This window comes from Astatotilapia calliptera, chromosome 6 (genome assembly GCF_964374335.1).
Source record: "Astatotilapia calliptera chromosome 6, fAstCal68.1, whole genome shotgun sequence".
NCBI classification, from domain to species: Eukaryota; Metazoa; Chordata; class Actinopteri; order Cichliformes; family Cichlidae; genus Astatotilapia; species Astatotilapia calliptera.
The window spans coordinates 43,425,284-43,437,321 of record NC_137427.1 but is presented as its reverse complement, the minus strand read 5'-3'; the positions used below and the strand labels follow the sequence as shown (position 1 = coordinate 43,437,321).

Here is a 12,038-nt window from a genome sequence, read left to right as displayed (position 1 = left end):
CTTTCTCGCCTGAAAATATGTTAAAAGTTTATTTTGTGACCCAGAAAGAATAATAAGAGTAATTTTAAAACTTAGTAGCGGCCGCCATTGTTGGAAACTGGAGTTTGGCTGGGCCGCGCTATGAATTCTGGGATATGGTAGGCGACGAAGGACACACCCGACCCATCCTTCAAATTCGGGGAAAAGGAGGACTGATTTGTCGGCTACATTCGGAGGAGTCTACGAATTTGGACAGCCTTCGGCGCGTCGCTGTGACGTAATCGGTCTACAAATGCGGCCTCAGGAGGATGCAGCCCATGAATTTGGACATGTCCATTTAGTCAGACAGGCAGCATGAACTAGTACAAACAATTACAGCAACAAATGCCGGATCATTGTTCAGGCGTGTGCATGACTGAGGTTTCATAACAGTTTTTAACAATAGTTATTAAGAAACACATCATCAGAAACTAAATGGATTTAAATCAGATTACTATGTGATGCATCATGATGGTGGTGGGAATATTCAAGTCTGTGGGTGTTTTAATCTTCTCAATCTAAACACTTGCACTGAACTGACTCCACTCTAATCTTGAGAGACATGATCCACTCTCTGGTTTCAGTTTTCTAATGGTTTGGTAGGATTTTAAATGCAGAACATGTATTTATGTAGTAGTATTTGTGCATTTGTTAAATTTGTTGCATATTAAAAAAGGCACCTGTAACATTCTGTCCAACTTTAAGCAAAACACATATTTCTAAAATAACTTAAAATATAATAATGAAACAATACTGCCCCCTGCTGCTTGAAATATGGAATTTTATTTGATAGCACTTCTTACAGAAAGAGACAACAAACCAAAGATAAAACCCCTCGAAAAACAAAAGCAAGAAAAATTAGAAGACATTGTCAGAAAAATAGATTTTTAAAATATCAGAAGATTCTTCTTCTTACACTTGTGACACTGGACTATATACTATAGTGATTCAAGATGGCGCCGATGTGTATGGCTTGCCGTCTGTTCCTCCACGTTTCTGTTTTAATGTTTTTATTTTGTTATGATGTCGACTCCCTGCTGGTCTATGATCGCCAAGTTTTACTTGATCTCCGACTATCTCCCAATACGCCGGTGTGTAGACTGGGAAATGCACACAAAATACCGCCTCCACTCCTGTCGTTGGTTCCTACTCACCTGCTCCGTGTACCTGTGCCGTCTCCGCAGAAGCGGGGCCGCCGTCGCGGCAAAAGGAGTGGGAGATTGGTGAAACTGAAGGCCTGTCTGGCGTTTGGTTGTGCTGTCCCTGGCGTTGCCTATCGTGCCCCTTTCCCTGGCATCTTCGTAGGCCGTCCTATGCGTGTCTGGTGCCGCTCGCTGGCTCTGGGCTGTTCCCGCCCGGCCGCTCCCTGCCTCCCTGTCCACGGCGGCGCGGAGTGAGTATGCAAAACCTGCATTACGTTGCACGAGCTTCAAAGTCTAGTGATTATTCAACTCCGGCCAAATTTGGCCTGGTAAACGCCAGATCGGTATCAAATAAGACTTTTATCCTTAAGGAATATTTTTTGTCACACTACTTGGACTTTCTCTGCTTAACTGAGACGTGGATAACTACTGGTGATTCCAGCGCCTTTGCAGAACTTTTGCCTTCGGACTGCTGCTATTTTAATGTCCCACGCAGATCTGGTCGAGGTGGAGGAGTAGCTACTATCTTCAGAGATCGCTACAAGTGCAAGCAGGTTTCATTGGAATTTTATTTTTCCAGTTTTGAACTGTTACTGTTTGAAATAGCCTGTTCTACCCCTGTATTGTGCACAATAATATACAGGGCCCCAAAATACAGTAAAGACTTTATAGAGGAATTTGCTGCATTTCTAACTGAAGTCATGATAAAATATGACTCCTTTCTTATTGTTGGGGATTTTAATATTCATGTGTGCTGTCCAGATAAGCCCATGGTTAAAGACTTTTTGAATCTTACTGATTCTTTTAATTTAGTTCGATGTGTGTCTGCACCCACGCAACAGTGTGGCCACACTCTCGATCTGGTTTTAGCCTACTCATTGCCTGTTTTTAATCTGAAAGTCTCCGATCCTGTTTTCTCTGATCATATGCCGGTTCTGTTTGACATCTCTTTATCTAGAAATGCATTCAGGGGGCTTGTCCCTGCAAAGACATCTCGTTTGTTAAATTCTTCCACGGCAGCACGGTTCTCCACCTACTATAATCAGTTCTCCATTCCTGAGGCACTCCAATACGTAGAGGAACTCAGTTTTTGGTTTCATACCACTTGTCAGACTGTCTTGGATATTGTTGCTCCTCTAAAAATTAAGCATCCTAAGACAAAGCTTAAACCCTGGTTGAACGATGAAACCCGTGCTGCGAGGCGTGAATGTCGTAGGGCTGAGCGGAGATGGAAAAAAGATAACTTACAGGTCTCTTTACAAAGTTTAAGAGAGTGCTGGGCCTTATATCAGCTTACAATAAAAGAAGCAAAGCGGAAACACTTTGCAAATATTATTATGGTGACTTATCAGAAACCACACATATTGTTTAAGTCAACTGAGACTATTTTAAGCCCTCCCTCTGCTCTTAGTTTTGAGCCTTCACTTGAAATGTGTGAAAGGTTTCTGCACTTCTTTATAAACAAGGTAGCCTTGGCTAGGGCGCAGATTATTTTGCCCACATCTGACCCCTCTGATCTTCCAGTTTGCTCAGCTGTCTTTCAACAGTTTGAGTCGGTTACTCTTGCTCAGCTACAGGAGGTGGTAGTTCATTTAAAGCCTGTAGGCTCACCTTATGATCCTATCCCTCCCCTTTTTCTGAAAGAAGTTTTTTCTACCATAGGTCCAACTATTTTAACCATTTTAAATAGCAGCCTTACTTCAGGTGTGGTTCCAAAGAATTTCAAAGATGCAATTGTGCAACCACTTCTTAAGAAACCTGGGCTAGATACAAACGCTGTTGAGAATTTTAGACCAATATCTAAGCTGCCCTTTTTATCTAAAGTCTTGGAAAAAAAATTCTATATGACCAATTGATCTCATACTTGAATGCACAAAATGTTCAGGAGATTTTTCAATCTGGTTTTAAAGCAATGCATAGCACTGAATCAGCACTTTTAAGAATTTTTAATGATATATTTTTATCATGTGATTCTGGTGAAAGTGTCATTCTTGTTTTACTCAATTTAACTGCTGCATTTGACACTGTAGACCATGAAATTTTAATCTCACGTTTGGAGCAGTGTGTCGGTATAACAGGTGTGGCTCTGAAATGGTTCAGGTCTTACTTAACAAACCGAACCTTTTCAGTTCGCTTAGGAAACTGAGTCCTCCCGAGCTCCGTTGTCTCATGGAGTACCACAGGGTTCCATTCTGGGCCCTATCCTGTTGTCACTTTATTTACTTCCATTGGGCTCAATTTTTAGAAAACACAGACTCTCGTTTCACTGTTATGCAGATGACTGCCAGATTTATGTTCTTCTTAAAAAGAAAGATGGGTCGTCTGTAAATTGTTTACAAACATGTCTGGAGGACGTCAAGTCGTGGTTGGCGCTAAACTTTCTTTGTTTTAATGATTCTAAAACTGAAGTAATGGTGTTCAGACCTGCCTCCACTGCTGTTCCGTGTGTTGATTTGCAATCCCTGAAATCATTCTGTAAACCAGAGATTGTTAATCTGGGTTTTAAAATGGATCCTGAGCTTAAGCTTGAAAGCCAGATTGGGTTGGTTGTAAGGTCTAGTTTCTTTCATCTGACGCAACTGGCCAAAATTAAGCACTTTCTTACGAGACAGCAATTTGAAACAGTAATCCACGCTTTTGTAACCGTTCGGCTGGATTACTGTAATTCTCTTTATTTTGGGGTGAGTCGATCTTCTGTTTTTCGACTGCAGTTAGTCCAGAATGCTGCTGCACGCCTTTTAACTGGCACTCATAGATACGAGCATATCACCCCAGTTTTATATTCACTTCATTGGCTGCCCGTGCATTTTAGGATCCATTTTAAGATGCTTTTATTTGTTTTTAAATGTTTGTCCAATGCTGCCCCTGTGTACCTCTCTGAGCTTCTTCATCCATACATACCTTCCCGGTCCCTCAGGTCGGCAGACCAGCTCCTCCTGAGTGTGCCCAGGACTAATCGTAAGCTCAGAGGGGATCGGGCGTTTGCTGTGGCAGCACCAAAATTGTGGAATGAGTTGCCTTTACATGTTAGACAGGCACCTTCCTTATCTGTTTTTAAATCACGTCTTAAAACATATTTATTTACCTTGGCTTTTAGCACAGCAGGACTTGTTGATGTCTCTTAATACGTTTCTTATTAATTATATTACTTTTAATTTTAAGATATTTTATATGTAATTTAAACTGTTTCCTCTCTGTTTTATATTTGTAGCACTTTGGTCAACATAGTTGGATGTAAAGTGCGTTATAAATAAAGATGCTATGCTATGCTATGCTATGCTATATCTACACACTATATCTTGTTGATGCATGTTGGTCATGTATAAGACAACAGTCATGATCATTCCATGAAAGATTTGACTTTTTGTTTTGTTCACATATTTTTTCACTTTACTGTTTTGCCAAACAAAAATCTTTGAGAGATGTCGCAGTCACAAGGTTTGGTTCTATGTCTGCATCATTTACAATTACAAAGTTAATTATCAAACTGCACAGATTGAGAAATCCATTAATTATAGTTTATAGTCTAACAAAAGGGGAGAAAACCTCAACAGAAAGCAAGATAACACCATCACCCTCTGGTATATAAGCCTGCCGTTTAGCTCATAAAACAAAGACCCAGAACTTCAACTCCCTAAATGTGATATTTGCAGCACATTTTGTTTCTTTTATCATTTTTAAGTATAGTGGATCCAATCCTTTGGTGTAATGCTGGTGTTTGAGCATCTGAAGAATCTGGATGCAAAGTTGAAGGTTCTTGCTGAATTTCTGGTTAGAAAAAAAAAAATCAACTCCGATCAGTACTGGCTTTGTACAAAAAGATAGCAAATTTCTTTTTTGTGGGTGTGTCTTAATTACTCACAGCATTCATAAAGCCTGTTTACACGAGCAATGTCATTGGCACTCATTTGGAAAGCATTTCCAAAATTAAGATTAGGATTGGACTTGGCAACAATCGTTGGCTTCCTATTCTTGGAGAAGTGGAATCTAAAAGAACAAACAACAGCACACGAACACACATACGCTGTTATATTAAGAAAACAGAGGAGATAATGGGCCCATAAAGTATTTAACATTAAAAATCCATTCCCCACTGAGTGCGTGCATGTTTTTGTTAGTCTGGATTACATTTTCTTGCAGAAAATGCAAAACATGTAAGGGAATATAAAACCTTACAAAGTCCATATCTCACACAGCAACTCACCTGCCATAGTGCATGACAGAGTTGAAGTCATAGGGAGTCTGCAAATTGTTGGTCTGCACTTTCACAAAGTTGTGCTCTTTTCCTAAACAGAAATTTCCAGAAAATATTACATGTTTTTATATGCTTCCACTTCAAAATCCGTCTTCAGTCTCAGCTCTTTGAAGATGTATAGATCGAAATGCTAGCTAATCTCTTCTGTGGTCATTTGTTTGATAGTCTTGGGACTAAAGAAATACAAACAAAATCTTCTATGCAGTTCTCGCTTGAACTGCAGTGCACTGCTGTCAGACTCCATAATAAAGACTTTAACTGATCAAGCACACACATCCATACATATGCAATAATACTAAGTGCAATAATCCTTTCTGTCATCGTTGTATTTTTACTCAGTTGTATATAGTATTTGTATTTGTATTCTATTTTTATCTTATTGTATATTTATTTTATTTTATTCTACTGTATATAGTATTTTATTTTATTCTATTCTGTACAGTTGTGTACTGTATTTATTCTTATTGTATTCAAATTTTTGCCTCATAACTTTTGCACTGTCCACTTCCTGCTGTGACAAAACAAATTTCCCACGTGTGGGACTAATAAAGGTTATCTTATCTTATCTTATCTTTATGTGCTGAGTTTGGAAAAGCACAGATTACTTGTAATATGTACACTGCTGTGAAACAGGAGGATGTCCCATTGTGTACTAAGTTAACTGTAACCAACGTTTTGGGTAGTTCAGCTGACCTGGGATGATGTTCCCGGTAAGGATCCTCACATGCAGATCTCTGTCAGAGCGGACATGCTCGTGGTGGAAGCCCAGAGCATGAAGAACCTCATGTTGAACCGTCGACTGAAACAAGCAACCATTTCTCTGTAGGGAGATTGGCTGTCTTCCACTCTGACGGCCCAGGTATGAATAACACCTGATATACACAATGACATCACTTAAAAAATAGATGGACTATTCTATAGCCTAGCACTGTGCATCCTCCTCCTTCAGCTAGTCATGCTAAGGCTAAAGTACCAAAAAAAAGCAATGACAGTAATCATGTGACCGACTTTGACACTGTGGCTCTATAGACACTGCTTGAACCACACTTTAGCTTTTGTACTTTAATATCTTAAATAATATTTTAAAATAAAAAACACACATATCCATTATCAACTAAAGTAAATAAACAGATACTGGTCAAATCAACCTCAGAAGATTTTTAAACATCTGTCATCCCTTATTAATCATCTAATAACCCACCAGATTCATCTTCTCGCCTTACAAGGTGCCAGTCTCTACTTTTGGAACTAGTGGACCAAATAGTATGTGAAATAATTAAGAGCAGATGGTCTCAGGAGGGGAAAGCGGTGCTCTACCTGCACTGTGTATAGTGCTGGCGGAGCGCTGCTGACGTCGACTGAGAAAATTGTCAGGCGGTGGAAGGAATACTTCGAGGACCTCCTTAATCCCACTGACACGTCTTCAGAGGAGGAAGCAGAGTCTGGGGATGAGGGGAATGACCCGCCAATTTCCGGGGGCGAGGTCACTGAGGCAGTTAAACAACTCCTTGGTGGCAGATCCCCTGGTGTTGATGAGGTCCGCCCCGAGTTCCTGAAGGCTCTGGACGATGTAGGGCTGTCCTGGTTGACACGCCTCTGCAATGTTGCGTGGAGATCAGGGGCAGTACCCCTGGACTGGCAGACCGGGGTGGTGGTCCCCATCTTTAAGAAGGGGGACCGGAGGGTGTGTCCCAACTACAGGGGGATCACACTCCTCAGCCTCCCTGGGAAAGTCTATGCCAGGGTGCTGGAAAGGAGAGTTCATCCGCTAGTCGAACCTCGGATACAGGAGGAACAATGCGGTTTTCGTCCTGGTCGCAGAACACTGGACCAGCTCTTTATCCTCTCGAGGATACTTGAGGGTGCATGGGAGTTTGCCCAACCAGTCTACATGTGTTTTGTGGACTTGAAGAAGGCATTCGACCGTGTCCCTCGGGGTGTCCTGTGGGAGGTGTTGTTGGAGTATGGGGTGTCTGGCCCATTGCTACGGGCCATTCGATCCCCATACAACCGTTGCAAGAGCTTGGTTCGCATTGCTGGCAATAAGTCAGACTCGTTCCCGGTGGGACATGTCCTTCAATGCACATATTAAACAAATATGTAAGACTGCGTTCTTCCATTTGCGCAACATCTCTAAAGTTAGAAACATCCTGTCTCAGAGTGACGCTGAAAAACTAGTTCATGCATTTATTACTTCCAGGCTGGACGACTGTAATTCATTATTATCAGGATGTCCAAAAAACTCACTGAAAAGCCTTCAGCTAATCCAAAATGCTGCAGCAAGAGTCCTGACAGGGACTAGAAAGAAAGAGCATATTTCTCCTGTTTTGGCTTCCCTTCATTGGCTTCCTGTTAAATCCAGAATTGAATTCAAAATCCTGCTCCTCACATACAAGGTCTTAAATAATCAGGCCCCATCTTATCTTAATGACCTTGTAGTACCATATCACCCTATTAGAGCACTTCGCTCTCACTCTGCAGGCCTACTTGTTGTTCCTAGAGTATTTAAAAGTAGAATGGGAGGCAGAGCCTTCAGTTTTCAGGCCCCTCTTCTGTGGAACCAGCTTCCAGTTTGGATTCAGGAGACAGACACTATCTCTACTTTTAAGATTAGGCTTCAAACTTTTCTTTTTGCTAAAGCATATAGTTAGGGCTGGACCAGGTGACCATGAATCCTCCCTCAGTTATGCTGCAATAGACGTAGACTGCCGGGGATTCCCATGATGCATTGAGTTTTTCCTTTCCAGTCACCTTTCTCACTCACTATGTATTAACAGACCTCTCTGCATTGAATCATATCTGTTATTAACCTCTGTCTCTCTTCCACAGCATGTATTTTATCCTGTCTTCCTTCTCTCACCCCAACCGGTCGCAGCAGATGTCCGCCCCTCCCTGAGCCTGGTTCTGCCGGAGGTTTCTTCCTGTTAAAAGGGAGTTTTTCCTTCCCACTGTTGCCAAAGTGCTTGCTCATAGGGGTCATATGATTGTTGGGTTTTTTTCTCTGTATCTATGAAGCGCCTTGAGGCGACTTATGTTGTGATTTGGCGCTATATAAATAAAATTGAATTGAATTGAATTGAATTGAATTGGGTGATGGGCTCCGCCAGGGCTGCCCTTTGTCTCCGGTTCTGTTCATAATTTTTATGGACAGGATTTCTAGGCGCAGCCAAGTGGCGGAGGGCTTTTGCTTTGGTGGCCTCAGAATCTCATCTCTGATTTTTGCAGATGATGTGGTTCTGTTGGCTTCATCGGGTGAGGGCCTCCAGCTCGCACAGGAACGCTTCGCAGCCGAGTGTGAAGCAGCGGGAATGAGGATCAGCACCTCCAAATCTGAGGCCATGGTTCTCAGCCGGAAAAGGGTGGAGTGCCCACTCCGGGTCGGGGATGAGTTCCTGCCCCAAGTGGAGGAGTTCAAGTATCTCGGGGTCTTGTTCGCGAGTGATGGAAGAAGGGAGCCGGAGATCGACAGACGGATTGGGGCTGCAGCTGCAGTAATGCAGACGCTGCACCGGTCCGTCGTGGTGAAGAGGGAGCTGAGTGTAAAAGCGAAGCTCTCAATTTACCGGTCGATCTACGTCCCTACCCTCACCTATGGCCACGAGCTGTGGGTAGTGACCGAAAGAACGAGATCGCGGATACAAGCGGCAGAAATGAGCTTCCTCCAAAGGGTGGCTGGCCTCTCCCTTAGAGATAGGGTGAGAAGTTCGGCCATCCGGGAGGGGCTCAGAGTAGAGCAGCTGCTGCTCCACATCGAAAGGAGCCAGCTGAGGTGGTTCGGGCATCTGACAAGGATGCCCCCTGGGCGCCTCCTGGGTGAGGTGTTCCAGGCATGTCCCACCGGGAGGAGGCCCCGGGGCAGACCCAGGACACGCTGGAGAGATTATATCTCTCGGCTGGCCTGGGAACGCCTTGGTGTTCCCCCGGATAAGCTGGAGGAGGTGGCTGGGGAGAGGGATGTCTGGGCCTCTTTGCTTAGGCTGCTGCCCCGGTGACCCGGCCTCGGATAAAGCGGATGAAGATGGATGGATGAATAAAATGCTCTTTACACTCCTATGCAACAGTATAAATTTCATCTAGTAGCAAACAAAAATAAAACTGGACATTTTACAGTACAAGGTCAATGCAGAATGGTCCTTCAAGAACCTGTTTTGATGACACATACAGAATATTTGTAATGCAATCATTTTCAGAATTGCATTTTTGAAGGGTTTTGAGGGTGTGGGTGTATCCGTCCTGTCCTGCCATATAAATACAAGTACAGTCTAAGTACAGCAAGTGCATTCTCACCCTTGTCCAGAGAAGAAGTGAATGAAATCTGTCTGGCTTGTATGCCAGACAAACCGGATGCAGGTGGGAGCATGGAAGGTGACTAGGGCACTGATGATGATGTTGCGCTCTTGGTTGCCTGCAGATTCAAATATGAGTCTGATGAGGAGCGTCTGTCTGTCTGTCTGTCTGTCTGTCTGTCTGTCTGTCTGTCTGTCTGTCTGTCTGTCTATCTATCTATCTATCTATCTATCTATCTATCTATCTATCTATCTATCTATCTATCTATCTATCTATCTATCTATCTATCTGTCTGTCTGTCTGTCTGTCTGTCTGTCTGTCTGTCTGTCTGTCTGTCTGTCTGTCTGTCTGTCTGTCTGTCTATCTATCTATCTATCTATCTATCTATCTATCTATCTATCTATCTATCTATCTATCTATCTATCTATCTGTCTGTCTGTCTGTCTGTCTGTCTGTGTGTCTTGAAATAGAAAAATTGAGAAAGTGACATTAAATGAAAACATAATTTGAAAATTGTGTGCATCTGTGTATGATATCAATTCAGCATACTTATACAAATATGACTTTTCAGTTTAAATGCTTTTTAGTTAATCCGACAATAAAACAGCATAGTTAACAAAGCAGTATTTTTGGAAACCACTTGAAATATATATTATATATATTTATATAATAATGGGTTTTATTTAACTATTTTTATTCATCTCTCCTTTTCACAAAGTCTGTGTTTAATGGTTAAAGTTTGTACTGCTTACTGTATTCAGTGTCAATGGAGACAGGTACATAGACAAAGGGTCCAGTTTTAGGCCACTTGCAGCCAATGGCTGTGCATGGAACAGCATTCCTGGTAGCAGTGGGCACAATGTCACCATGAACCAACACTTTTGCTGCAGAACAACAAACAGAGAGTGGTTAAATGCTCGATACTTAGGCTGCCATTTGCTCAGTTATATCAAAACAAAGAGGTAAATGCTTACAGCATTTACTTTATTTATCGCACAATTACAATGTTTGATAATAACACAAATAAAACAGCTGACTAAGACAAGCCAGTAAATGACCAAAAGGTTGATTGATCATTGTGTCTGTTGGGAGTCTATTGTATGTTAACATGTCAGTTCTCAGGGATCTTTCATTTTCATCCAGAATTTATATGTTAACTCATTCACTGCCAGCCATTGGCAGTGAATGAGTTAAACCCATTGACTCATTCACTGCAATTGACGGCTATAGACGTCAATGGCAGTGAATGAGTTAACAAAAAAGAGTTTTATTTTGTAAATCTTCACTTACTTGAGTTAGCATTGACTTTTTCAATGATCGCTGGGGCACCCAGAGACTCATCTGTGGATACAAGAGGAAACCAGCAGATTAACTTTGAGCTCTTATATTAAAAACACCTCAATATGCTGGAAGTATTTCATCACTGAACGCACCAGTTATATTTCTAATGACAGCAGCCCTCTGCAATAAAAAACAAGACATTTTCAACTTACTCTTAATCACATTTGAAATCACACTGACAAATGTTATTGTTGGCAAACAAAAACTATTATGTGAAAATACTTCAACTGCGTCACGCTTAAACGCTCATAACAAGCAGCCATGTCTGTTAAGCAGACACGGTTAGAATTACATGACTTTCACAGAACAGCCGGCAGTGTTGAACAACATTTAATGCCTTTGCTGGAAGAGTCAAGCTTACCAGACAAACCGCTGTCATTGACAGGCAGACGGAGAAGAAAAAGGCTGGAGTCATGATGTTGGTCCTCTGCAGTTAACCTACACTCACAATCTGAACAGCACTGTTTAAAAAAGAACTTCAATGAATGTAACTGCTGGAATAGAAATGCAAATAAGTGGGATACGGGCAGCCCAACAGCTGATTCTGTTCATCTGGATGTTAACTTTTCTCCCAATGAAAATGCTGAGCAGACAACATCCACATAAAGGGAATCAGATATCTGGGATTTCCCTACGTAGAGGATTCAGCATGCAAGGAGATGATATGAGGAGGCTTACCTGTTGTACCAGGTGTTTGCTGGATGCAGCAGGTGTTCGGCTGCTCCATCTTTATAGATAGCTCACACAGGGTGTGGCTGAGGTTTAGGGGCGGTCTTTTTAGTTATCAATCCATTAGTTTCTTATTGCTGATGCCAAAACACTAAAGCAGCAACAAATTTCCAGGAAGGAAACTGTTTCAGTCAGCCTCAAACATTTTTTGAGGCTGACTGAAACATTCAGAGCATTAAATAATTGCAATTAAAAGTTGCAAAGTACAAAGAAATTCTGATGGAAATAAAATTTCAATCAGACTGGAATGAAATTCTTTTAACAAC

The 12,038-nt window shown here is 41.9% G+C and overlaps 1 protein-coding gene across 2 annotated transcripts; it reads right to left on the bottom strand.

The window, feature by feature from the left end:
* Positions 1-782: 782 nt before the first annotated feature.
* Positions 783-11,823, bottom strand: LOC113024807 (high choriolytic enzyme 1-like). 2 transcript variants are annotated; one of them, XM_026172152.2, is made up of 10 exons: positions 11,722-11,769; positions 11,405-11,504; positions 11,136-11,163; positions 10,993-11,043; positions 10,455-10,586; positions 9,703-9,820; positions 6,109-6,287; positions 5,365-5,446; positions 5,023-5,147; positions 783-4,928 (listed from the first exon to the last, which is right to left on the bottom strand). In XM_026172152.2, coding segments are annotated over exons 2-10 (771 nt in total). In that variant the 5' UTR covers positions 11,459-11,504; positions 11,722-11,769; the 3' UTR covers positions 783-4,926. The 2 variants fall into 2 exon arrangements, with proteins under 2 accessions (XP_026027937.1, XP_080159415.1); XM_080303289.1 differs by lacking the exon at positions 783-4,928 and having other exon boundaries at positions 5,015-5,147; positions 11,722-11,823.
* Positions 11,824-12,038: the final 215 nt, after the last annotated feature.